Below are 27,611 nucleotides of genomic sequence, written 5' to 3'. Positions count from 1 at the left end.
GGGGGGGGTGGGTTGGGGAGGTGCAGTCTGGCACTCTGCACTTACCTTCCTCTTTGTGCCTAAACATCAGCCCTCAATGTGTGACATTCTTGCCCTGGCCCAGTGCTCGCTGATTGGAGCTCCAGGCAAGCTTAAGCACAGCGAGATGAGCAGATGCCAGACTTCTAGGGCAGCTCTGCAGCCCAATTCAGTACTGCCCTGTTCTTACTTTATATGCTTAGACTCTTTAAGAGATCGTTTCTTCTTCCCAGTTTGGGAAGTTTATTTCCTCAACAGGATAAAAAAAGAAAAAGAGAGAGAGAGAGAAAGAGAGAGACAATCAAGGGAGGGAGAGGTGAAAAGAGAAGGAAGAGGAGGAAAAGAAGCCAAGCAAGGACATTCATATTCTGAAATACACATAATGAGTATTTAGTTGTTCAAAGCAATTACAGACTGGTTGGTAAATATGGACCCACAGAGCTTCGAAAACTACATATTATTGACCCCATCTTGTAAATACATATTGTTAAAGCACACACCCAATCTTATAAGTATATATTGTTAAAATGATCACTAACGGCTTGTCTGGAATCATAATGGGCTATTCAGGAAGCATATACTGGATGACTTCTATAAAATGAGAATAAAATGAAAAAACCCATATTTTCTGGGTCTACCAAACATCTTCAGCATTTTTTTAAAAAAGGAGTTTTTTCTTCTTCCTGAATCCCACCCATGGGTTTAATCTATAATGCACATTGACAGTTGAAAACGTTCATTTCCATAGCATGAATCTGCAATAGTAATTTATATTTTACAAATACATATTGTCTTGGGTATATAAAATACCTTTAAAATCAAGGGTGGGATGGCATCTTTAAATCACAGCTGTGGGGTATTTATTTATCAAAAGTTCTGTAGTGATTTCCCTAGCAGAAGTTTAAAGAAGGTCTTTATTGTTTTTTTTGACCATCACAATTGGTAAGGATGGATTGAAGCTTCACTTTTGTTTCCCCAAAATCAAAGTGAAATAAAATGCCTTGAGTGGAAATCAAAAGCCTCTGACATACAGCAAAAAGCTTGCTGTGCAATATTAGTACCCAAAGGCAATTCAGATTTCTTTTTCAGAAGCAACATGTTTTCACCATGACCTTTTTCCCCCTTTCCTTCCTTTTTTTCTTTCTTCCTTTCTTATATATATATTTTTAACAGTCTAATTTGAAGAATGTAATCATGGCGATCTTTAATATGCAGACACAGTACCCATAGTGCGCTAAACAAATTTTTAGGTGCAGCTTTGTACCTGAATACATCACTGTGCTTGAGGCAGTAGTAAGCCAAAACCTCTTCAGCCGGCCAGATGCCTGGAAAACACAAGAGGATATAGGCTTTTTGATTACAGAAGTTTCTTCTACAAACACTCCTTACGGTCATTCTCTTAAGAAATGGCTTTTTGAAAATAATGTTCAGTACAAGCTATTTCAACTTGACTCAAACTTACCATAATTATTACTTGTAACGTCATATCACATGCATTTCTTTTGCTGTTGATTATAACTCTTTTCCCAGGAAAATAGGATAATATCCTAAATCATTTTTACTAGATTTCAGTCACAACAAAACAGTAAAACAATAACAACCAATATTACAAATATCCAAAATTAAATTTTAAATGGTATTTCAGGTAGATCTCACTCTCGTACACATGAATCTTCTTTTTGGTCAATTCATAAGCATCAGTTGAAGACAAACTGTATATGCAGCTCATATTCAGCAAAAATAAATGGAAAAATCATTTGCAGGAGCAAATAAAACCACTGAGGTCATTACACCTTTTTGTTTGATTCCATACTAATGTTTTTCAATATGCATAATTATTTCATTTCTTCAATAAAAAAATCAAACTGGAGTATAAAATTGAGAAATTTAAATTTCACCAACTTTAGTACATCTTTCAATTTAACAATAATCCTACCCACTAAATTCCATGGAGGGGCATTTTCTAAAATCATCATCTGTAAATCATTTATTTAGAAGACATATAGTTTTCATGAATGAATATAAATTGTTTTAAGAGAAGACAGACATGCTTGAAAATTATAGTTTCTAGTGGTTATCCCAGGATTACAAGTGCTTTTAATTTTTTTCTTTATACTTTTGGTGTTTTCCAAAAATTTTTACAATGAATATATATTGCTCTTATAATCTGAATAAACTATACCCTTATAAAAATTATGTTTTCCCCATGTGGTCAGACTTAAAGATCAGGCGGGGTACCAGGCATCCTGCACCACCTGGAGCTGAGAATGCCATGTGGTCTTGGGAAAGAGCAGGGAATGTTCCTTGCCTTAGTACGAAGCACTCTTCTAATGGGTCCTGATGCAAAGTTGAAACACCTAACGTGACTTAATTTTCCCAGATGAATCTCCAGCTTCAAGGAGTAAGAAATGCAAACATTTCAGAGAAGATGATGTCAAAGAAATGGTAAATAAAATCCTAAGAGAATCAATGGATAGACATACAAACAGCAAAGAAATGACTCTATAGAGCATCTGTTGCAGGAAAGTCCAGTCAGGTGTACTCACTAGCTCAGTCTTCCTGGCATTTCTGGTAGAAATGACAGTTTGGGGGAGAAACAAATTAAACCAGCAAGAAGTGTCTGTAGTCATATTTAGAAGGAAAGTCAGAGAAGCAGTGGAGTGTAGCAGTTAAGATCACAGGTACTTACGAACCAGACTCAGTTGGGCTCCAGCCCCAGCTCTGCATTCCCTAGCTGAGTGACCTTGGCTAGATTACTGAACCTCTCTATTCCTCAGTTTCCTCATCTGTAAAATAACATTATTGTAATATCAACCTTACAGGATTGCTGTGAGGATTAAATGAGTAAAGTATATGAAATGTATTTAGAACAGCTTCTAACTCATAACAATCTCAAAGAAAATGAAAGTTGTTGTTAATGTTTTTCTCCTGCAAAGGAGGATGAAAGAGTGGAAGAGATAATATGTGAACCCCGAACAATTATCCTAATAACCAGAACACATGGAGAGCCTTTCTAGCCTGCTCCTAATGATTAGCTTTGGCGTGACACCAGAGTCCTAATCCCTGGCCTACCTCCACACAGAAAGAACTCCAGAAAGACTAAAACACATAATAAAATTCTCTGAAGGAAGAGCCCAAGACAGTGTTCCACACCAAGTGAATATAATCACCACAATAATGAATTTCTTTATGCCTTTAGTAGATGGTTTTGAGGTTTTAAAAAATAATGATAGGGGAAGGGTATTTAACTAAAATTCAAGCCTTGATTAAGTACAAAAATTTGACTTCTAAAAGGCATAGTCTTTTACAATAGTTTTATAATTTTCTCCCCAAAATTACAGAGGTTGATTTTTAACTAAATTAAATACAAAAGGTTCAAAGAATAAAGTTTAAAAATCACCTAAAATTCCACCACTAGTATATAATCACTGTTAACATTTTGGACATCATTCCGAAAGACCTCTCTAGGCATAAAGATATTTTACACAAGTGGGATCTTCTCTTGGATGTATTCAATAATCTCATTTTGCCCTACTCAGTATGACGGATAGATTCCCATGAAAAAAAAATACTGTACCTGCATCATTTTTAATGACTGCCTAAATATTTTATGTTTGCATCATAATTTATTTAACCAGTTTCCTTTTGATAGACATTTAAGTTAATTTCTAAGTTTTTGATATTATGAGATTATAAAGTGGTAAAATAAAGACACATTTTTTCCCCCAACATATAATTTTTCTCCTTAGGTCAAATACCCAGAAATGGGAAATGTGGTCAAAAGTCAAGAAAATTTCACTTTAAAGCTGTACCAAACTACACCCCTAATAAAGGTGTTTATTTCCAGGGGACTTCCCTGGTGGTCCAGTGGTTAAATGTCCATCAACTAAGGAATGGCTAAATAAAATGTGGTATGCCCATGTAACAGACTATTATTTGGTGATAAAAAGAAATAAAGTACAGATTCATGTTACAACATGGATAGAACATGAAAACATTATGCTAAGTGAAAGAAGCCAGACACAAAGGACCAGATGTTTATGTCTTATTTTTCCATTTATGCGAAATGTCCAGAATAAATGAGGGGTGATTGCTACTGAGTACAAGGTTTCTTTTAGATGTGATGAAATATTCTAAAACTGATTGTGATGGTGGTCCCACTACTCTGTGAATATACTAAAAAAACAGTGGGTGAATTGTATGGTATGTGAATTATATCTCAAAGCTGTTATCTTAAAAAGTTTTCTCATTCCGTTACATGAGAATGTAATGGTCTTTTAAAAAAGATTTTATTTTTAAAGAAATTATACACATACATAGTTTAAAGAGCCACTGAGTTTTATGAGAATGATTAAGACAAAACAGTAGTACCCAGCCCGCCTGCCCAATCTCTCTCCTTCCTCAGGAATTTCTGCTTTCAATTCTTTTAGCTGATTCTTCTGGTAATTACATTTTTCTACATACATGTTTATAATGTTACTTCTTGATTTTTCAGGTTTAGGCAAAATCTAATGACCCCCATTATGGAAGGTAAGCATTTTTTGCCTTTATCTCTACTCCTCTCCCCAAATCACACATACCATACTCCTCAACCATCCACTATCACCATCTTCCTAATACAGCTATATTATAATTTGGTAAGGTCACTATTCATTGTCAATTTTATTATAACCACGAAAAAAAAAAAAACAACCGAGCTATGTTGTAAACTAGGATTGGTTTTTCTTTCATGCATAATGTTTCCCCCATCTGGAGTTTATAATTGTCAATTTTTCCCCCTCATTTGCTAAGATTTTTTATTCAATCTCAAAATCCAGTTGTTGATTTCCCCATTCAATACAGTCACTCACATGAGGTATTCTATCAACTTCATTAGGAAATATCTCCTGTGTTTTCTGACCTGCCTAGGTCTGGACTGGATGCCCAATATACTTAGTGTACCAGTGTAGCTCTGATCTCCTGAAATCCATCTTCCCTATCATTCCAGGCTTCCTTTTGTCCTTCTGCTGTGTTCCATCTCTCATGTCCTCTATGCTTTGTCTTCCTTTCTTGATTTACTTCCTCATTTTAGTGTAACACAGGCTCCGGCAGCTTTTTGAGAAAAAGTGTGTGGAAGGTAAATGTTAGAGAGCTTAGATGATTCAATGGTGATTTCAATTTGGAAACTCCATGTTTTTCAATTCCTGAAAAAAGGTTCTTGGGAAGTTCCATTGATTATTTCCTTACCTCCATTTTTATGTCTTCTTTCTCTGAAACTTATGATTTGGATGTTGAATCACCTGAACTCATCCTCTAATTTTTTTATCTTTTCTCTCCTGCTTTCCATCTCTTACTATTTTATACTTTCTTGGAAGTTTTTTCAACTTGATCTTCCAGCTCTTTTATTGTTCTTTTCATTTATGCTATCATTGGTGGTAGTTCTCTGAATATTTCTTTTTCAGAGCATCTCACTCCTGTTTCATGAATGCAACACTTTTTAAAAAATACTTGAAAATATTAATTATGGGTTAAGTTTTCTTATCTTTACATAGTTTGTCTTCCTCATATTGCTCTTTTCTGTTTATTGGCTTTGGTACCTGTCACATTAAAAGCTTTCCTCAGATACATCTGGTAGTTCTTTATTGTTTACATAAATGTGATTGTAGAAAGATAAAAAGCTGATTGGAGGTGAAGAGGGCTGAGGAGTGTGGGTGGGATGTGAGTGGAGAGGCTCAGCAATCAGTCAGCTTACATTAACCTAGTCCCTCCACCCTGCTTTTGGTGCACTCTCTGATTTCAACTGTGCCTATTGTCCCCCAACCCAAAAACCCTTGATTTAACCCTCTCCAGAGAATAAACCTCCTCTTCTGCTGGCAGTACAGAAGGGGAAGTTACCCAGTAGCCTGGAATGGGGAAATTACTGCTTCTTAACCCATTTTCAATCAATCCTCCTTATTTTAGCGCCCCCTCAACTCCTACTTTTAGAATTACCTGGTGACACCAATTCCTGAGCCTTTCAAAGTTTCAGGTATGAACTGTGTTGGTTCTCAACTTTCCCAATTGCTGGCTTTCTAATATCTGCTAAGTCAATGACGTCTCATCCATGTGCTTCTTGGCTTCCAAAATTATGTTCTATGTTCTCTTATTTTGTCATCCTTGTGGGTTTATGTCTCAAAAACATCCCTTTAACAGTGGTTCTGCTTCATGTAACAGAAAGAAACTCATTGGAAAAGTGATGAGAATAATTTTTGGAAGGACATACAAGCCAAGGATGCTAATGGCGAGGGTTTTTTTTTTTCAAAAAAAAAAAAAAAAAAAAAAAAAAAAAAAAAGATTTTTATACTCCATTAATAATATTGTCGGGTTCTATCAATCAATTATAGGCACTTTTGCTATATTCCTGACATCATCTGATGAGGCAGAGCAGAATGATCATAGTGGCATTTACAGCAGCTAAAGTATTGATCCCCCCCAAAGCATTACAAAACATTTAAATTAATGGCTTATTCTAGATAACTTGTTTTCTAAAACACATGCCATGAATTAGGACACTTCCTTAAAAGTTATTCAGTCACGTGACTTCCTATTCCTTAGTGCTTTCTGTATAAACTGAATTACTTTAACTCATAGGAGAAAAGACCTTTTTCATCCATTGGACCTCCATAAAAGCATTAGCTAAACAAGAGTTGTATTTGGAAGAAGAAGAATATTATTCTTAGATTTCCATGGTCGTTTGGTTTCATTCCTTTTCTTTTTGAACAAAGGTTTTATTCCCTACAGATAGTTCTGTCAGAACTGGGCCTATTGAATCTGTTAGACTTCAGAAAACCCACAGTCAGCCAACACCAAAATATGAAAAAATTAGCTGTCTATGCAGAAATAATGAAGGGCAAAGTTGGTGATGTGATCTATTTCATGTATGTAACCACTTTTTTCTCATCTCTGAAGTAGCTTGTTTAGAATTACTTTAAATGCCAAGTTTTGTGGTTAATTTAGAAACAAACACATTCATCATTAACCCAAAGGCTGAACAAATCCTAAAATTAACTGTCTGTAGATATTGAGACATGAGTCTCTATCCAAGCATGGGTCTTTCTAGATCACTTTCATTTGAGAGCTTTTTGCTTCCCTGTAGTCCGTGCTGTCAGACGTAGACAGCATCCGACAGGCAGCACTGCTGACTCCCTCTTCTCACTCTAACAGCTTGTACTTGCCCCATGATGACAACACACCTAGCTCTTGCGGCAGAGACATGGCTTTTCTGTGCTCAGCTGATGTTTGGACAGCCAGCAGCAGCTTTCTTTACCCTCCTCCATCTATATGATCATGTCTATCATGCAGGAGTCAGAAGTAAGCCCTCTCTCAAACCTGAGACTTAAACGGAGAGCCCAGCACACCTTTAGCTAAGCCGTTGACTCTTCTGGAAGAAGAAATGCACCAGTGGATATTACTAAAATGGCTGGAATGGGTAGGTAAATGTCTTGGACTGTTTTCAGTGTTTATGCTCTGTCTCCTTCTCCTTAAACATTTCTGCTTTGTCACTGATGCTTCAACCCAGATTAGAAATCCATAAGAAGACTACAGAATGCTCTATAAATATTTATTGGGCATCTACTATGTTTCAGGCCCTGTAGATCAGCAGGGAATGATACAGCATGGTCACTGGAGATTCAGTCTTGTTAGGGAAGGAGACTATTAGACAGACAATTACACAAATAATGTCCCTAATTATAACTGTAATAAATGCTGTGTGGGAAAAATAGAGGGTGCTTCTGAGAACCGATCATAGGGGACTTAACCTGGTTGGAGGGGAGATTGGGAGGAGTCCATCAGGGAACACTTCTCTGTAGAAATGGCATGTAGGCTGAGACCCAGAGGATGAACAGCCAGGTAGAGGAGGAAGAGGGGCACAGGGCTGGAGGGAATGGTCCACAGAAGGGGAGCACCATGAAATAAAGCTTTGAAAGGAAGAGCGTGATGTTCCGGGAATGGAAACAGGGTCAGTGGAGCTGTAGAATAAATGAGAAAGGAATAGGTAGGACAAGATGAGACTGGAGGGGTGTTTAGGGGCCAGACCCCACAGCCTCAAAGGCCATATTAAGAATTTAAAATTGCACCTTAAAATAAATGATATGTTTTAAGCGGCAGAGTGGTATAATCAGATCCACATTTTAGAAGATCAGTCTGGCTACTCTAGAGAAAAAAGATTAAAAAGAGGAGGTGGGGGAAACTAGGCAGGAGACTACTACAATTACTTAGGTGGGTGCTGATGGTGGCTTGGGTGATGGTTAGTGGAGATGAAGAAAAGTGGAAAGATTTGGGCTATATTTAGAAGGTACACTGACAAGACTTATTAGTTAATTAGATGAAGGGGGTGGTAAGAGAGAGGGAAGTGTCAAGTGTGACTTAGGTTTATGGCATGAAGAAGTGGGTAGATGATGTACAGCACGTACGTATAGGATTTTCCTTCAATTTTACATGACCTCCTCCTCAGGCTGAATTCATGGTACAAAAACACAGCGAGCAGTCTGGGGTCTGACTCTGGGTCCACCACTAACAGTCTGTGTGATACTGGGAAGTAATTTAGCCTTTCTGAGCAGCCGTAGCCTCATCCACGAAATACTAGGCTTGGGTAAGATTACGCTAGGGGGCTTTCAAGCTATGAAAAGCTACAATAAAGAACCACACCTCATGCTCTAGAGTTAAGTAGAGTTCAGCTTGAATACTGGTTCTTACTGGCTATGTGACCTTGGGCAAGTACCTAAACTTTTTAAGCCTCATTCATTCATTGAACAAATAATTATTGGCAGCCAGGTGGGTTCTAGGAGTTGGGGATACAGCAGTGATTAATAGGGGCAATAAACAAAGTAATTTTAGATAGTGATAAATACTGTGAAGAAAATAAAACGTTAATGAAATAGAGAATAACTACTGGGGTGGGGCTGTTGCTACCTTAGGCAGCATCGTTGGGTAACGCCTCCGTTTTCTCATTTAAGTACAAGCAATAATGTTACAGAGTCCGAGCTCGCTCTGCTCGCCGCATGACAGGCCAAGAAATCAGAGACGAGGTGTTGAGGCAAGGAATACGACTTTATTCGGAATATTCGGAACGCCGGCAGAACGGCAGACTAGTGTCTCAAAATAACCATCTTATCGGGGTTTGGATGCCAGTTTCTTTTATAGCACAGAGATGGGGGAGGAGATGAGCACGTAAAGTAAAAAGGCCAATGCCTCAGAGCAACTAAGCCCGTGCGTCACAACTACCGAGCCTGTGCTCTACAGCCTGCGAGCCACAACTACTGAGCCTGAGCGCCACGACTGCTGAAGCCTGCGTGCCTAGAGCCCGTGCGCCGCAACAAGAGAAGCCACCACAGTGAGAAGCCCGCGCACCGCAACGAAGACCCAACGCAGCCAAAAAATAAATAAGTTAATTAATTAATTAATTATTTAAAATAAAAAAAAATAAAGTAAAAAGGCCATAAGATTTGCAAATATCCCTTGGAATGTCCAGCCTCGGGGAGGGGATGTGTTTCTTCTTTCTTGCAGCAATCTCTGTGTGGACAGGGTCAGGATGTTTCCCTGAACAAAGGCACTTTGGTTTAACATTCAGGTAGAGGGGCAGGGTTCCCCGAGGCAGGCCGTTACGTATAGACAGTATCCTTTTAGTGAACAAAAGCAGTGGAAAGCAAAGGTTAAGGTAAAAGAAACAGGTCCAACATGTAGTCAGATTTGGCTCTTCCCTGTTGCAACAACAGTACCTACTCATACCACGGTTGTGAGGATTAAATGAGATAATGCATGTAAGACACTTAGTGCCTGGGAGATAGCAAATTTTTTTATAATGTTTGCTATTGCTGCTGCTGTTGCCTTTATTATTTTGACATGCTTCTATCCAGGGAATTTTATCAATCTTGATTATATTTTTATGACACCTTCAGGGAGATTATTATTTCTAATCGATAACCCACAAAATCAAACCAAAACTGAACGCTGGAAAAATCTGTCCTAGCTATGGGAACTTTGAAAATCAATCCTAAGTAAGAATTCCATATATATGGACAATACTTGTTCTATATTTGTCCCTCTGCTCTGACCAATTAACAGACTTGCTCTGAACAGTAATTATTAAGCACAAGCCTCCCTGTGTTTGTGGAGAGAGATCATGGAGAACACGCGTACGTCTGGGTGAAAGGGAACGTCCATGTAGCTCAGTACAGTGAGAGGGTGGAAGCTTGCTCTGTGACATTCTAACGCTTGTTGAATGCTGACTGCTGCCCAGGCACTACAAGGTAGATGAGGAAATCAAGGCACTGAGAGGTTATGAAAACTTCCCCCAAAGTAGGCAGCTACTTTGTCATAGAGTTGGAATTTGAATCCAGGTAATCTGACTCTAGAGCCATTATTCTTAACCTCTGTGCTATACTGCTGTCCACTAGATTGCAAAAACAAGGGTCCAAATGAATTGCTTTGCAATGTTATTTCTTCTGTTCCAGTGGAAGCCAACTGATATAGATAATGAGCATGTGGAAGTGAAGGGGCACAAAAAATTGCCCAGGTATTTCAACAATAAATTCTTCTAGGACTACAAGCTGGGTCGGCTTATGGGTGTGATTTGATTAGAAATGCATTAAATTTTAAAACTTAAATTTTAATTCACATACCTATTAATTTGATGATTATGAGGTAAGGGAAAGCCGAAAGGAGTCCCAGCTCCAGTGTGAAGCAGAGGCAGGGAGGGAGAGTCTTCAGAGAGTATCCCCCAGACCAGAGCCTTCAGTCTGATGGTCAGTTTTAGAGCAGATGCTGCGAAATCAACTAAAAGTGACATGAGAAATGTAGACAGGACGAGGAAGATGCTGAAGCACCACTGCGAAAAAGGAACACGCTGCAGCCACAGCCACAGGTTCAGCGGTTCAGACAGTGAAGACGTGAACTTGGAAGACAGCTCTGAGGCTTATTAGCTTTGCGACCTTAGCAAGTCACTTAAGCTCTCCTTGCATCAACTCCTTATCTGGTAGTAATAATACTGTCTAAACTGTAAGTATAGATGGGAATGTAATAGGGAAGAACAAATCTGACTCCAAATTCGATCTGTTTCTTTTACTTTAACCTTTGTATTCTATTGCTTTTGCTACAAGTTAAGAATGTTGCCTATAGCCTGAAATATACAGGATAACACATCCTCAGGCTCTGACCTTTAAGGTATAACATTTCCATTCTTATAGAGATAAAAAGTTGCAAAGCAGAGAATAACACTTGCTTGTTGGAGGTTTACAGAAACATGTGACCTGACTTAGTGGACAGCTGCAAGAACAAAGGATTGGGACACCAAGAAGTTTACAATAACCAACCACACCCCCTCCCCTTTTAGTATAAAAGAAGCCTGAATTCTAATTTGGGGAAGATGGCTCTTTGGGACACTAGTGCACCATCTTCTTTATCTGCTGCCTTTCCAGATAAAGTTGGAGATAAACTTTCCAGATAAAGTCCACCAACTCGTCTCCGGATTTACTGGTCGCTCGTGCAGCAAGCTGTATAAGCTTGGACTCGGTAACACGAGGATTGAATGAACTATATATAAGAGTACCAAGTAAGTGCAATTAGTTTTTGTTGCTGTTATTAGCATCACTTATTGAACACTTACTACCTGGCAAACACTGAGCTGTGTACTTTATATAGATTATCTCATTTAATCCTTAAAACAACCCTATAAGGTATGTACTGTCGTTATGGCCAGCTAAGGGGCACAGCGAGGTACACCAAAGCACAGAAAGTTTAAATGGCATAGCCAGGGTTTGAGCTCACCTACTCAGTCTCTAAATCTCAGTCTCTTAAGCACTACACTAATTGCCCCAACCCTGGTGGCTGGTTCTGGAATCAAAAGGGCTAGTTTCTAGTTCTCATGACTCATTCAACAACTAATTTTGGGACTTTGGACAAATCATATTTGGGCTCTAGTTTCAAGAATAAATTGGAAGGGTCAAATTGATTTCTGAGCACCCTTCCAGCTCTAAATTCAATGCCTATAGATCATTATAATTGTGCATTTCCAAACTAAAGCTATAAAATCGTCAGTAGGCTTTAGCCCATGACATTTTAAAGAAATTAGGTTGGTTAAAATGTTTTATTTGTACTATAATTCAGGAAATATTTTAGAAAGGATTCAAAACCATCTTAGGGATCAAGTCTTCATAACATGTCCACTTTTATTGAATTAGAACTGCCTTTGTTAATTAAATCTCACAGCTTCAGGAAAGAACTACCCTACATCTATATATTCTATTTGTGATGGCTTTTTATTTACTTAATCCAGCATATTAATAACAGACAACTTCCTCGAGTCCAATTTTTCCTTTTCCAATACTGAGCACAGTTCTCAGATATATGTTGTAGTTTTTTCCTCAAACATATTACTTCCTCAGAGTAACAAACTACCTTTTGGGCAGAAAAAATTCTCCCAAGATCTCAAAGCACAGGTAGAAGAATCTCCCAATGTGAGCTCTCTGGGTGAGTAAATGTTCCATCTCCATTGGTCAGAGGAGGATGTGAGAAAGTGAGAACAGTCATTTCTCTGAAAGGTAGACCCAGGAAATCAGACCAGAGAGCTCTGTGCAGGAGAGAAACATGGCCTGGGTTTCCCCAGGAACGCAGCACATCCTTCCCATAGGCAAAAAAAAAAAAAAAAAGGGAAGACTTTCATTGCCAGTTTTACTCCAAGTAACATCCTCCCCCAAGGCCCTCAGTGTCCTCAGCGTAGGCTCACCCGTTCAAAAACAGGACTGTCTTGTGTCTTGAAACATGTAAGAGCAGTAATGTGTCGAATGGAGTGGAGCAAAGAGGAAAGTATTAGAAATAATTGTTAGTGTTCCTTATGTTAGGTATCTAATCACTTCACCCATGTAGACACACACTTGTTACACGGCACACCAAAGGAGAGTAAGGACAGTGTGGTCCTCCTCGAGTTAAGTATGATTCCTGAATTTGATTTCTACAGCAACTTCCTGCCTTGGAGTCCAGTTTTATCTCACTTCTGGGTAAACACTGCTACTGAATTCCAGACAAATTGAAAACTTTGTGTTCCATGTGGAGTGCATGCTCTGTGCATTTATGAAAGCCCCGCCCCCCCGAGAGAAACTGGTATTTAGCAGGCACATGCTACAGATGTCAAAGCCACAACGTACATTTATTAAAACGGCCCTAGGGCTAGTTAGGCAACAGAACTTGTTTATTTAGCAGTGTCATTTGGAAGACACCAGCATTTCAAAACTGCCTTCATTCCAAACTCCTCCTCTTAGGAAGCAGGATGAGTAGGACCACCGCCCCTTTTTATAGCAGGAATTGCCTTTAGCACGTTCCAAAAGGTAACACACCATTTAGCAAATTGACTTGGTAAATAAGGCAACGTCTTGCTGAGGTTCAGTCTAAACCCACTTTAAATAAACCCCTCGGGCTTCCCTGGTGGCGCAATGGTTGGGAGTCCGCCTGCCGATGCAGGGGATGCGGGTTCGTGCCCCGGTCCGGGAAAATCCCACACGCTGCGGAGCGGCTGGGCCCGTGAGCCATGGCCGCTGAGCCTGCGCGTCTGGAGCCTGTGCTCTGCAGCGGGAGAGGCCACAACAGTGAGAGGCCCGCGTACCGCAAAAACAAAATAAATTTTAAAAATCTTTTAAAAAATAAACCCCTCTCTGCCATTCTATCTGAAAGTAAATGTATAATATTCAGGTAGCTAAAAAAACAAAACCAAAGGAAACACTATGAGAGTTGGCTGGGAATCTCAGCTGTGCAAAACGGCCAAGGCCCTGTCCTTGTCTCCCTGCTCATCATTATTCATTGATATGAGGGAAACGTGATGGTCCGCTCTCCAGAAATTTCTGCCGGTACACGAGCTTGGGTGGCTTACTGCAACTAATGTGGAAATGGAGTGCGAGGCACGTCCTGGCTGTCAACACAGGGGTCTTGCTCTGTCGGGGCCATCTACAAATGGCTCCAACCAACTTGTATGGTTGTCTTTAACACCTTTTTGTATTTTTTAAAGAAATGAATTTGATTTCATTTTCCTTCCCCAGTTTTCAAATAGTCATTAAAAATTAAACAACACTGGGAAAAGCCTTTTGTGATTATAGCCTTCATTCTCCTGCAACAAACTGGATCTATAAATTTACGTACCATTGTAGATGTAAATTACAAAATTTATATTCAACCATATTAAAACATCTATTCCAAAAATGATTACCAGTTGTGAAAAGCAGACAGGCTTATCACTTGCTGTCAGTTGTTCATGTCTAGTTAAGCAATAATGTGCTAAAACTGCTCTTTTGTTTTGTGTAAGAATTTTGGCAATAGAAGAAATGAACACTTGGTTAATAAAAACTCAGGCTGCTTTTTGCTTTGATGGAGGAAGCAGCTGCCTGTTTTCATTTGCTGCAGAGCAGCAAAACCCATCAATATAATAAGCAGCTTAGATGCATCCATCCACAGCATCTGTAAGGATATAGGGCTATTCGCTCAAAACCAATCCCTGGTTTAATTTTAACAAAGATGTGTCTGACTTATTTGAAAAGGCATTCTAATAGGTTTGGAAACATGAACAATTTCTCTTTCTTTTAAACGCTTTTTATGGATTCGAAAGGGTAGTATACATAGCTGAATGATAGCAATGATAAAAACCAGTCCAAACTGTGAGGCCATCCTAAAACAAGGCAGTGAAGAGAGTAAATCTAGAGGCAGTTATTTGGTTCCCTTCAAAGTGGAAGTAGCTCATTTAAATGTGATTTTATTCAATTATTCATTCAAACAAATATTTACTGAATCCTTACTATATACTGAATTGGGCTAGACACTGAGGCCACATTTCCTACTCTCAACGAGTTCACTCTTCAGGGGAAAAGATGGACACAAAAATATAAGTAAAACAATGCAGTAATCACAGGGACTCACATATGCATTTTTCTATTACCTTATTCTTTTTCAAAAATCCAAACGGGCCTAGAACATGGTAGAAACTAACATAAAAATTAAAAATCACATACCGTCTCCTCTATTATATAGTTACTTTGTTAGACATACTTTAAAAAAAAGACAATCTGATAAAAAAATCAAATCATGTTTAAACACATGTCAAACTGTTTACTAGTATAGCTAAGAATTATCACACTTTGGAGAGAAAGTTTTAGGATTTCAAGTTTTGTTTGGACAGCCTCTAATTTTACAATAACCATTAGACACTTTCACATGGTCATGAATACACCACATGGCAAACCTAATAGAAAACACAAACTTGAAAGCAACTTACAATGTGATACAGTATGCTTTGGCTAGTAAACATGCAAAGAGATTATTCTGTTTTATTTTATTTTACTGCTGGGTAGAATTCCAAAAAGTCAGATAATTCTAAATCCTCCTCTTTTTCTGATTCAGTACCAGATAAGTGAGCATCACAGCATGATCAACCAGGGACCCGTCTGATGGTAGACATGAATGTAGTTAGCCATCAGCTTCTCAGGATATCAAAATTAAATGAGCACTCATTTGTAGAATCATTGAGAAAATGCTCCCGTAAATGTAGAGCTAGGGGCTTTCTTATTGACATGCTCACTGTAAAACACACATACCTGGGTTTTAAAAATAAACTTTTTATTTTGGAATAAGTCTAGATTTACAGAAAAGTAAAAAGTTGCAAAGATAGTATAGAGAGTTGCTGGCTACCCTCCACCCAGATTCTCTCATTGTCACATCTTACATTTGTCAAAACTAAGAAACTGACATTGGTACATTAATATTAATTAAATTCATGAGTTTGTTTTTAAGGGAATGGTTACTATTCAAGATGAGGGTTGATGAAGGTATCTGTCAGAAAGTCACAAATGAAACCAAAAGGACAATACTGGCACCTTTCCTCCCTTAATTCTCTTTCTTCTTAAGTTACTCTAAAGAAATTCATATCAGCCTTAAGAGCTAAAGTAAGACATAAAATGCATGTACCTCAGGGTTTAAAATAAAATCTGACCCCATCAAGAGAACTGTATAGCCAAGTGAAGCCTTGGTTCCCCATTCTATTGTTGAATGGGCAGAATATTATTTTCTAGGTCATTATTCACATAGAAATTCTGACTGTCCATATTCAATTAATACTTTCATATCACAGTGTGATATGGACCTTACAACCAATGTGTGGCAGCGTGAGTTAAGAACCACAAAGAAGTCAGAGGTCATTATTTTTCCCCCATTCAGCGTGTTTATAAAGCACTCACTGTACACCCTCTCCCTTCTGTGCCTGGTTTCTCCCCTCCTCTGCTCTGCTGCTTAATGGCTGTGCACAATGCTTCCAGAATCCTGATAAGCATCATGGGTTATGTACTGGTTAATAGTGGTCTCTTCAACAGCAAGTTGGAAAGACACCTTTGGAGAGATTCTTTTTAGTTATTACAATTGGTAGCTGCCATGGACTGAATCGTGTTCACCCCATATTCATATGTTGAAACCCTAACCCGCAGTGTGACTATATTTGGAGGTAGACCCCATAAGGAGGTAATTACAAGGTGCTAAGGGTGGGTCCCTGATATGATAGGATTAGCACTCTTATAAGAAGAGACTCCAAAGAGTGTTCCTCCCCACACTGTGCTTGCACAAAGATGAAGTCATGTGAGCACATGGCAAAATGGTGGCCACCTACAAGCCACAAAGAGAAGCCCCAACAGAAACTATGTTGTCTTGGACTGCCAGCCTACAGAACTGTGAGAAGCCATCCAGTCTTTGGCATTTTGTCTCAGCAGCGCAAGCTGACTACAACAGTGGTCAACTCTTGGGGCCTGATGTTTGGGCGAATACTGCCTCTCAAGCCCCAAAACATTCTAAGCTGAAGGAACTCCCTCCCTAAAATGTAGACTGGGCCCAGAGAGCAGACAGACCACAGCCGTGGCCCCAGTGGAGCCCCTTACTTTGTCCATTACTTTCTTCCTTCCCTTCCCTTCAGTTTCTCTTTTATCCCTTTCATCTTATCTCCTCCTCTCTAATTTTCACTGCAGTTTTCGCCCCCCTTTTCCATTTAAAAGAATTCATAATAGAAAAGCAAACATTGATCATACTCTGATAAAGAAATTTTGCTGATACTACCTTCAAGCTTTCATAAAAAATACTTTTTTTTTTTTATGTTGTCTTTTTTTTTTTTTGCGGTACGCGGGCCTCTCACTGTTGTGGCCTCTCCCGTTGTGGGGTACAGGCTCCGGATGCGCAGGCTCAGTGGCCATGGCTCACGGGCCCAGCTGCTCCGCGGCATGTGGGATCCTCCTGGACCGGGGCACGAACCCGTGTCCCCTGCATCGGCAGGCGGACTCTCAACCACTGTGCTACCAGGGAAGCCCTTTATGTTGTTTTTGAACATAACACCTTCAGGACAGGGAGCTCATTGCTTCTCTTACTTCTCTGTGGCATGTTTACATGATGTATGTGAAGGCATGCTGGATTCATGCAGAACGGTAGCAACACATTCTAAACCTGGAACTCACAACAATGAAAAATGAATCCTTCTTCTTTTACAAGATCTATTTGCTGAGCTTCATATGATGTATCTACTTAGAACCTGATTCTACCTGGTAGTGCAATCACAGGTCAGTTCTAGTGTGGATAAGTTTCTAACTGGGCTCAATCCACTTTCACTGGCTTTCTTATCTACATCCACAAACCTGCAGAGCTGGCAGGACAATTATCACCAGAAGACAGGATAGATGCTCTGGGGAGTAAGGCTGTCCTGGGCCTGAAAGGTGCATGTTTACAAGTTTCCAGGCCAGCAACAAAGAATCCACATTCAATAGGCCATCTTTCTCTATATCAATCCTTTTGCCTCATTCAGCAGAGCACATGTCATGGGTGCTCGTATCTGGGACTTATCTGTGGATATCTACAAACATGCAGGTCTCTAATCAGAGCAGCCTGGAATGAGTCCCAGAATGGGCCCTTTAAGTGACTTGAGATACAGAAAATGATTCTCTCTGTTGCTCTTTTTTTTTTTTTTTTTTTTTTTTTTTTTGGTCCCTTCTCTTTGCTACGATAAAATTTGTAACCTTAACCCATATAGCAAAGTGTTTTCTCTGAGAATCACAACTCCTTGAGAAGGGCCTTCAAAATACACTATTTAAACTGAACTATTGCTCTGGACTTGACACCACGGTTATCTTTCTGTTGAGAAAAATACAGAAATTCTAGAGCTGTTATATTGTTACCGGCCCTTTCACACCAGGACACATGAGTGTTCTTAAGTTGAGATCAAAGTGCACGGGCTGAGTTGTTGAGAGTGGAGAAGTCATCATGGTCTCTATGGACTCATGCTGGACTTCTCAGGACAGAAAACAGATTCCCTTCTCTCTCCAGCAGCAAACAGTTCACGTTACTGTGAACTCCATCATTCCTCTTCCTTGGCCCCAGCCTCAACAAATGACCGAAAAACATGGCTTCAAACCCAGAGTGTTGTACTTAGCCTGGAATATCTTTTTCATCGTTTTATGTTGCCCGATAGCACTGAAGAGATTTTGGCTGAGCAAACACTATAGTAAAAGGCGAAATTCGTACCATAATTGACATGAAAAACAATAACCTTATGGAAGAAGATGAAATAGTGTTTACATATGATGAGAATAACTACTTCCTACTCTTCATGGGCGCTTTAGTGAAATCTCAATTTACGAAGTAAGGCCTAAAGAACTAAGGGGCTTGCTTAGCTAGTCAGTGGCTGAGCTTGGGTTAGGACCGCAATGCCCTAATGCCTCACCTTGCTTCTCTTTTCAGAGCAAGAGACTTGAACAACAGTGTAGGAAAGACATCATGATTTGAATTTGCATCTTGTGGAAAGAATTTTACCTTCCAGGTGGAAATCAGTGCTTGAAGAAATGAATCATACACATTCCAATTTCAACGTATTCACAGGCTCTTAGCAATTAAATTTAAGTCCTTTTGGTTTCTATTTCTCGATAAACAGTTTTATGGAAACACTCACTGTCTCCAAACCATGGCTGGTGGAAGAGGCTATAGACACATACAGCTGTAGCTCATCTAATATCAGAACCTCTGAATTGAGACCAGGAAGCAATGTACAATATTTGGAAATAGTGACCCCGTTCCCCATAATTACAATGATTATGTGCCTTGCTTTATAAAATTGAGCTTCTGTTTGTTTTCAGGAAATTTATCATCTGATTGGTCGCTCTTCTTACTTATTCAAATACTTACATGTAATGTGTCTTGCGATTAAGAGTTCATAGCAGGGCTTCCCTGGTTGCGCAGTGGTTAAGAATCTGTCATCCCAGCCAAAAAAAAAAAAAAAAGAGTTCAAAGCAGATTCCAACAGTTCTTTCGATTACCAGCATTCCAATCATAATAAAAGAGTCATTTTATTTTATTTTATTTTGTTGTGTCTGGGGAGGGGAAATCATGAAATATATACAATTTCCACACACAACACGGCATTGAGAAATGTAATTTTCTGTGTATTCTCTACTAAGAATATTTTCAACGTTTCTGGATTGTCTCTGCACTCAGGAATGGGATTGAAATCTCCAGCTTGGTATTTATCTGAGGCTGTGATAGCTCAGTCATCGGCCGCCAAATGCCAAGATAGGGGGAATCTCATCATCCAGAGACCAGCTGCATGATGGGCATTTAATAGATATATCAAACCTTAGGATATATGCTAAGCTGAAGAGATGATTGGTTGGTTGATACACTGATTGATTAGCATAGGGAGAATGGGTTTCTTCTTGACAACCTAAGATTATGCTTCAGCTAAGCTCAAATTGCTTACACCTCTTCTATTGGGTTTAAAATTACAGTCCTGTCATCTAAAATCTCTCTTCAATGAAATTTTTACCATATATAAAAATTAAAGGGAAAAAGAAAGTAGGAGCACTGGAGAAGAGTAAATGGAATAGATACATTTCATGCTACTGTTGTTGATTCCACTAGGAAAAGTTGATATGTAAATCCCCTTGAAAAATGTTACACACGTTTCATAAATGATTACTGAATATTACACAATAACTCAGGGGAAAAAGTTCAGTACGCTAAAGTCAGTGAATACTATATTTTCAAATATACAAAAGTCAGATTTCCTCTATAGAAATCTGAGAATTTAGTAAAACCCTCTATTAATCAGGTTTACCTTCTGGAGCACATAGATGCCATCCTTGGGCTTTTAATATTTTTAACTGCTGGCATGCCTTTCAGGGGGCAGGGGGAGAAAGGGCAGATTTATGTAACTGTGGATTAGCTTTGTTTTTCAAGCAGCTTAACACAAGTACCAACTTCTTTAATTAGCACTAATGATCTTAAAGATAGTCACATGGACATCTTGAAATATCTGAATATTGCTCCTGTTTCCCACGCATGTGGAATCAGGTATGCTTTAAAGTGAAACAAAATTAGATGAATGAAGGATACACAGCCATTCTATCGAACTCTAAACTGACATTTAAGCGGTATTGAAAAAAAAGCAGCAAGACTTTGCACAAAAGGCCCACATTTAGAGCTCTACAAACGTCTGATACTCTTAGTTGACGATAAATTCATTAAACATAAGCTTGTTTTATGATGTCCTGTTTAAAGATTCACTCTCATTGTACTCCGAATTATTAGAGACTGGCTAAAGAAAGGGCCTTGCTCTCTCTCCTTCCTCCCCATCCCCTCCCCCTCCAAAAAAAAAAAAAGCTGGTAAGCTTTAATTCAGCACTTTGAAGAACACCCCCTCCTCTCCCTGAGCAAATAAGGATTTGGTTGCCGAATCACACTGGATAAGTGGTTCATTGAGAATGTTAAAATCTGCATTAATAAATAGGACTGGCCTTCTCGGATTTTCCCCCTTCCTATCAGCTATGAGCGGTAGGGGATCAGCTGCGACTAAAATCCCCAGCTGAACAACCCACATACAACTCAGTGAGCAGACTTAAAACAAGGCCATTTATTGGTGACTGTTATGCAAACAAAGCGTCCAAGTCTTAGAAACAGATGTCAACTGAAGCATATGCTTACTGTAAACTGGAATTTGATTCTCTTTATAAAAACAGACATAAATGGGCCTTCAGAAAGTAGACTGCCTCTTGTCTACCATTGCCTAACTTGATTCAGCCTCAAGCTTTCAAAGAGATGAATAGACTGATATGTGAGGGCAAAAGAATAAAACTTAGAAAAAAATTAAATTGGAATAAATGATAACATGTTGGAGCAGTTCCCAGAAGCAATTTTACAGATTTTTCTCTAAAAACACAAGACAGGAAGTTAAAAGCTTAGTGCAGGTCACCCATGGCATGTCGAGTTATCATTTCCTACCACTTAGGGTGGAAAAGGAACTGCACATTCAGGTGGCAAGTTTAGTAGCGCATACTTTTTACCCTCCTCTCTCTTTTTCTCTCCCTTACCTCTTCTCACATCTTGATGTCTTTTAAATGTCACTTATTTTACATGAGGCAGTTGGTGGAGACATGAGTCAACAGCAATCAGAACCATTATCCCCTGCAGCGAGTCCTGCTCTTAATGCATTGTGACACCTTTGCTGGCCAGCCACCGATTTACCTTTCTGCTGCTTAGGGAATTAAGTGGCATCATGTGAAAATGGTTGTGATATGAACAGCATGGGCATAACTGGTATTAAATTTACCTCTCAGCCTAAGTGAATTTTCCTCACATGTGACTAATCAAAATGAAAGCTCGTGGACCCAGGCTGAGCTGGCCAGCACTTCCCCACCCCTGGGACCGAGGCTATTTTGTTTTATCTCTTTGTACAAGCTGGCAGAACTTTAAAGTGAAGGGGATAATCCAGTGCTGGTGTCTTTATGAAATAACATCCTTACGTGAAGAGGCTTTTAACTGTCTGTCGCTGTCCTCTCAAAAAAAGAGTGTGACAATCTCATTTTGCTGAGCACCCTCCCATGAAAAGAGAAAATAATAGCCGTGGCCGCCATGGCTAGTACTGACCTTACGTGATCCATTATCCACTAAACACTTTAAAAGTCAGTTTTACATACACTGCAGGGGGAAATGAGGGAACTATGACAATCATTTTCACTTTAGTGAATTTGCCATCCATTTGAAGACAGTCACTTGATATCCCAACACATCCAGCCCGTCTCACAGTATAACACAAAAGAAAACACAGTTGATTAAAAGATGCCAAGCACAGACATCCTGGCACCCTACTATTTAAGACACTTCCTAGGAGCAATGGCAGCGGTGGAATGGCTTTGCATGAACTTCCCTCAAACTTACACATAAGAAAAAGAGCAATCAAAAACTAAGTCCTTCAAATTTTTCGAAGCGCTTGACATTCCTACAGAAATGTTTTACTAACCACTTAGCAGAGATCAGTAGGTGCCAAAGGAAGTGAAGGCAGAGCAATTATCATCCTGCACAGTCAGCCTGATGCTTATTCACAGACAAGAGTGGCTTGTGTTCCGCCATGAACCAACTGTGCATGTTGCTGATAATAGAGCAGAGGTATTGCTAAATTGGTACTGAAATAGCACACCTCGTTTACTTCCAGCAACTTATTTGTGGAAGGCAATGAAGGCTGGAATATTTTCTCATCACTACGAGAATACTCAACTCATTGTTAACGTTAAAATTAGTTTTCTGACATGGTGCATGCTATGCTATGCATTTACTTTTCCTTTAATAGGAATTTCCGTGCCTAGAGTAAAACACTAATGGCATTTCCTTCCGCTTGTGGAGAATCCATTGCTTCATTAATAAACCATCTAGAAGCGTGACTGGTAATCAGACTCTTGGCCGCTTCACAGTTCTTCACTCTGAAGTTCAAAGTCTTGTTTCCTTCATTTTGGTAATACATTTATTCTTGAACCCTCTGCTCTGAGGCCAGTACATGGAGTGGAAAAAAAGTGAGGGGGAGAGATGTCTGAGAGCGTGGCAGCAGTATAACATCAAATAGAGTCATTGCTGAATCTTGAGCTACATTTATAAAATTTAATTTTACTGTGTTAGGGGGCTAGGGCAGGGGAAAAAGAGAATAGCCAAATAAATGATTACAATATCCTAAAAGAGTTTATTTACCCACTCATCCCCCAAAAACGTGAGTTTGAATTTTTGAGTTCATACTTTCATTCTGAACTCCATGACCCAACTCTAATAAATCACCTTAGAGGAAATCACAATGGTTCATTCAAAAGAGGAATCCAATTCATAAAGGAATGGAAGGAGGATTCTGTTAAGGTACTGTTGGGACCAAATCAATTTAAACCCCAGTCAGCCACTGGACTCCTAGAGCTTATCAACCCAATGTGGAGACCAGAGAATGAAGATTCTCAAGCAAAATGATTGAGGATTGAGGATTGAGGGCAAGGTAGTTAGTTATGGGTAAATAAGGGTGAGTAGCAGAGTCTGCCATTTTCATAGAACATGAACACGGAACACCAGAGAATGCCATTCTTAGAGCTCATGAACAGAAAGTCTGAGAAGAGACAGGAAAGGAGGCTATCGGAAGAAAAACTCAGAAGACAACATACAAGCATTCACATTTACTCATGAGGGAAAAATAAAACACAAAACATCAGTAAGTAGCAAATGAACTGCTAAGTTACGCATTGGGTAGCATTGTCTGCTTTTACTGTGCAAAAGAAAAATAAGAAGACCAAGCAATCCGTCTTTAGAATTTGATTACATACTTCAGGAATGAGACAGAAGTAGTGAATCCAACCCAAGTGTTTGGATAGATTGGCCATGTTCGACAGGCCTGGACCATTAGCTTGAAACTGGAGTGTGGTACCAAGGGTGGTACCAAGTGTGGTACCAATGGGTTCTGATGAGGGAGCAGCCATCTCAAGGAATGCTCGGTTGAGTTTACAGAATTATATACATGGCTATGCCTGGATGTCTAGTACGAGATGGGGAACTAACACCATCTCCATCTTCACTGCCTCCTTGCTTACCATTCTGAAACATGAAAGGAAAGGATCAATCTGAAGTGCTGTATCACAGGTCTAACTTTTCCATGCCTAGTTGTTATTAAAACCTTTCTCCAAACCACTGATAAAAGATTATTTGGCGATTTTGTTATTAGGGTTAGTGGGTTTTCTGAGAGCCAGCAACCCAGCTACATAAGAAACACAGTTCAGGATCCATACGTGGAATTTCTATCTTCAGTGCAGCTGGACATGACCTGGCTACTCTGGACAGCTCCCCAGAGTGCAGACTGCTGATGAGGAAGTTGGGATTTAATTTGCCTACATTCCCCTACTCCATGAACAGAAGACAGCCTTCTACCCAAGTGCCCCTTCTGCTGAAAATGCACAAGTTGGCCTGTTTTCTTGCCAAATTGTACTTTGGTGTTCGGGGGGAATATTTGCTGACTCCACTTAACCCAGTTAAAACTCTTGGTACACTCAAAGTTATCAATAAGCTCGTGCCACCTCTCCATTAATCCCTCCAGCTGTTCTTAATCACGGAAATCTCACTTCACTGACTTCATAACAACAGTCTTTTCAAAAATGAGACTGGGCTCAATAAATCTTGCAGTTTTAAGTTGTTTTGTATAAGACAATTTTGGTGCAGCAGTTTAATAGATGGAAATTCCTTCCAAGATTGTTTTAGGAATTCTAAATGTCAAATCAAGTCTCAAACACAAATATGAAGCATCAACTCTGAACGCAATCACTGTCCTCTGATTGGTATATGGAATCCAGGGCATTGTAAAATAAAACATAATGCTAAAAAAAGTGGTTTGTTTCCTGCAGGTAACTAAATACTGAAAAGAAAACTCCTTATGAGGGAAGAAGGCTAGTGAACTAGAAGTAGGAAGATAGAATTTAAAAAGAGAAGAAAGAATTACCACTTAGCGTCTACTAAATGCTGGGTACTGTGCTGGGCTTTTTCTTTTTATAAATTTCTCTTTCTTTCTTTTCTTTCTTTCCTTCTTCCTTCCTTCCTTCCTTTCTTTTTCTTTCTTTCTTTTCGGCTGTGTTGGGTCTTCGTTGCTGTGTGTGGGCTTTTCTCTAGTTGCGGAGAGTGGGGGCTACTCTTTGTTGCGGTGCATGGGCTTCTCACTGCAGTGGCTTCTCGTTGTGGAGCACAGGCTCTAGGCGCACAGGCTTCAGTGGTAGTGGCTCACGGGCTCTAGAGCTGAGGCTCAGTACTTGTGGCGCACAGGCTTAGTTGTTCTGCGGCATGTGTAATCTTTCCAGATCAGGGCTCAAACCCGTGTCCCCTGCATTGGCAGAGGGATTCTTTACCACTGTGCCACCACAGAAGTCCTGTGCTGGGCTATTTATAAATATTATCACATTTATTAATCAAAATATCTTGCACATTGGGCTTTCTCCCACAGATGAGGAAATTGAGGCTCTATGAGATCAGGTGACTAGTCCAACACCCTCCCTCTTCTCCAAGCCAGGGAGTGGATGAGCTGGGATTTGAACCCAACCTAGGCTCTTAGATCCACCTCGTTATAGGACCTCTTCTACAGGGACAGCAAGGCTGAAGTGGGTATGAATAGGATTAGGGAAGCACAACTGACAGGACTTTATGACACTGAATTTGGGGGATGTAGGAAAATGGGCTCAAGGATGACTCAGAGGTTTAGGTCCAGGTGACCGGGGAATTTGTCATCATTAACAGCAACAGGAATGTCAGAATGACAAGCCTATTTTGAGGATCAAACAATGATGGGCTTGTTTTGTACATAGTGAGTCAAAGGTATCAGAGGGAGATTCTGGTGGATCTACTGGAAATATGGAACTGGATTCAGTACCAAGGTTAAGTGTAGGATATACACTTAACACTTAAGGTTAAGTGTAGGATTTACACATCTTAAATTATAATCTCCATAAGGAGATTATAATTTAAGATGTGGGATAAGATTGGCAAAGAGGAGAGAGAGAGAGAGAGAGAGAGAGAATAAAACTAAAGAAAGAATTTAGAAGAAGGCTTCCATAGGGAAAAGTTATGTGAACTCAATGAGTTATTTTACTTGTCTGAGCCACTGTTTCACCATTTATAAAATGGGGATAATCAATGGATGAATGGATAAACAAAATGATATATACCTACAACAGAATATTATTCAGCTTTAAAAAGGAGGGAATTCTGACACATGCTACAACATGGATGAACCTTGAAGACATTATGCTAAATGAAATAAGCCAGTCACAAAAAGACAAATTCTATATGATTTGACTTATACAAGGTACCTAGAGTGGATACAGAGAGATAGATACAGAAAGTAGAAGTGTGGTTGCCAGGGGCTGGGGAGATGGGGTAACAGAGTTATTGTTTAATGAACACAGAGTTTCAGTTTTGCAAGATGAAAAGAGTTCTGGAGATGGGGAGTGGTGATGGTTGCACAGCAATGTGAGTGTACTTAAGTGTACAGAACTGTACACTTAAAATGATTACTATGATACATTTTATATTATGTGTGTATTACTACAACTATAAATAAATAACATCTTAAGTGGGGGTAATAATATTTATATCCTAGGGTTGATGTGAGGACAAAAGGAGGTAATATTTGAAAATATGGCAAAACACGTGGCATGTAATTTGTTTTAAATGTCAATAAATATTAGTTTCTTTCTTCTCCTCTCTTACCAAAAGGAAGGAAGAAAAGAAAGAAGGAAAGAAGGAAGAGAGGAAAGGAGAGAAGAAGTCATAAGTGAGAAGAAAACCAGAAAGGTAAAATGTTACGGAAGTCACAAAAAGACTCATTTCAGAAAAGGGGCAGGTCAACAATGTGAAATGCTGAAAGATCAAGGAAAATGAAGATTCTGGAATCTGATAATTAAGAATACATCGATAGGGACTTCCCTAGTGGTGCAGTGGTTGGGAACCTGCCTGCCAATGCAGGGGACACGGGTTTGAGCCCTGGTCTGGGAGGATCCCACATGCCGCGGAGCAACTAAGCCCATGAGCCACAACTACTGAGCCTGTGCTCTAGAGCCCGTGAGCCACAACTACTGAGCCCACGTGCCACAACTACTGAGGGCTGTGCGCCTAGGACCCGTGCTCCGCAACAAGAGAAGCCACTGCAATCAGAGGCCCGCGCACTGCAACGAACAGTAGTCCCCGCTCGCCACAACTAGAGGAAGCCCGCAAGCAGCAACGAAGACCCAAGGCAGCCAAAACTAAATAAATGAATTTAAAAAAAAAGAATACACCAATAACTTCTGAAAGAGCTTCATTAGCGTGCTGAAACCAGTAGAAGAGTTTAAGGGAGTAAGAAGTAATCAGCAGTTAAGCTAAGGACACAAGGAATGCAGATTCCTTTTCCAAGAGTTTAGAGAACATAGAGAAGAAAGATGGCAGAGGCTTAAGGGACTGTAGAATAGGGAAAGATTCTCATACACTCTCATTTGCTTTTTTTTTTCTTTCTTCCTTTAAAGGCTGGTAACCCCTGAGCATGTTTGTAAACAGAAGAGAAGAAATCAGTGGAGAGAGAGAGGTAAAAGATGCGAGAGATAGACTAGGAAGGAGAAAAGGATGATGAGCACATGTGGAGGATTTAGCTTAGGAAAGGACCAGGTCACGCCTTACCCAGGATGGCAGAGAAAAAGTGCAGAAGATTGATGGTTGAGTTTTTTTTTTCCCTCGGGGGAGGGGGGGGGGGGGGGGGAAAATAATAACAC

General features: G+C 39.6%; 1 protein-coding gene across 1 annotated transcript in view; it reads right to left on the bottom strand.

Annotated features, from left to right (window-relative positions):
- CAMKMT (calmodulin-lysine N-methyltransferase) overlaps window positions 1-27,611 on the bottom strand; it is a 393,792-nt gene that overhangs the window by 53,587 nt on the left and 312,594 nt on the right. The window contains exon 4 of the mRNA XM_024753516.1: window positions 1,283-1,343. Within this exon, the coding sequence (XP_024609284.1) occupies window positions 1,283-1,343 (61 nt within the window). The remainder of the gene's footprint in view (window positions 1-1,282; window positions 1,344-27,611) is intronic.

The sequence above is a fragment of the Neophocaena asiaeorientalis genome, unplaced genomic scaffold, assembly GCF_003031525.2.
Source record: "Neophocaena asiaeorientalis asiaeorientalis breed wild unplaced genomic scaffold, Neophocaena_asiaeorientalis_V1.1 scaffold171, whole genome shotgun sequence".
Lineage (NCBI taxonomy): Eukaryota > Metazoa > Chordata > Mammalia > Artiodactyla > Phocoenidae > Neophocaena > Neophocaena asiaeorientalis.
The sequence above is the reverse complement of the archived record's forward strand: the minus strand, read 5'-3'. Positions and strand labels throughout refer to the sequence as shown.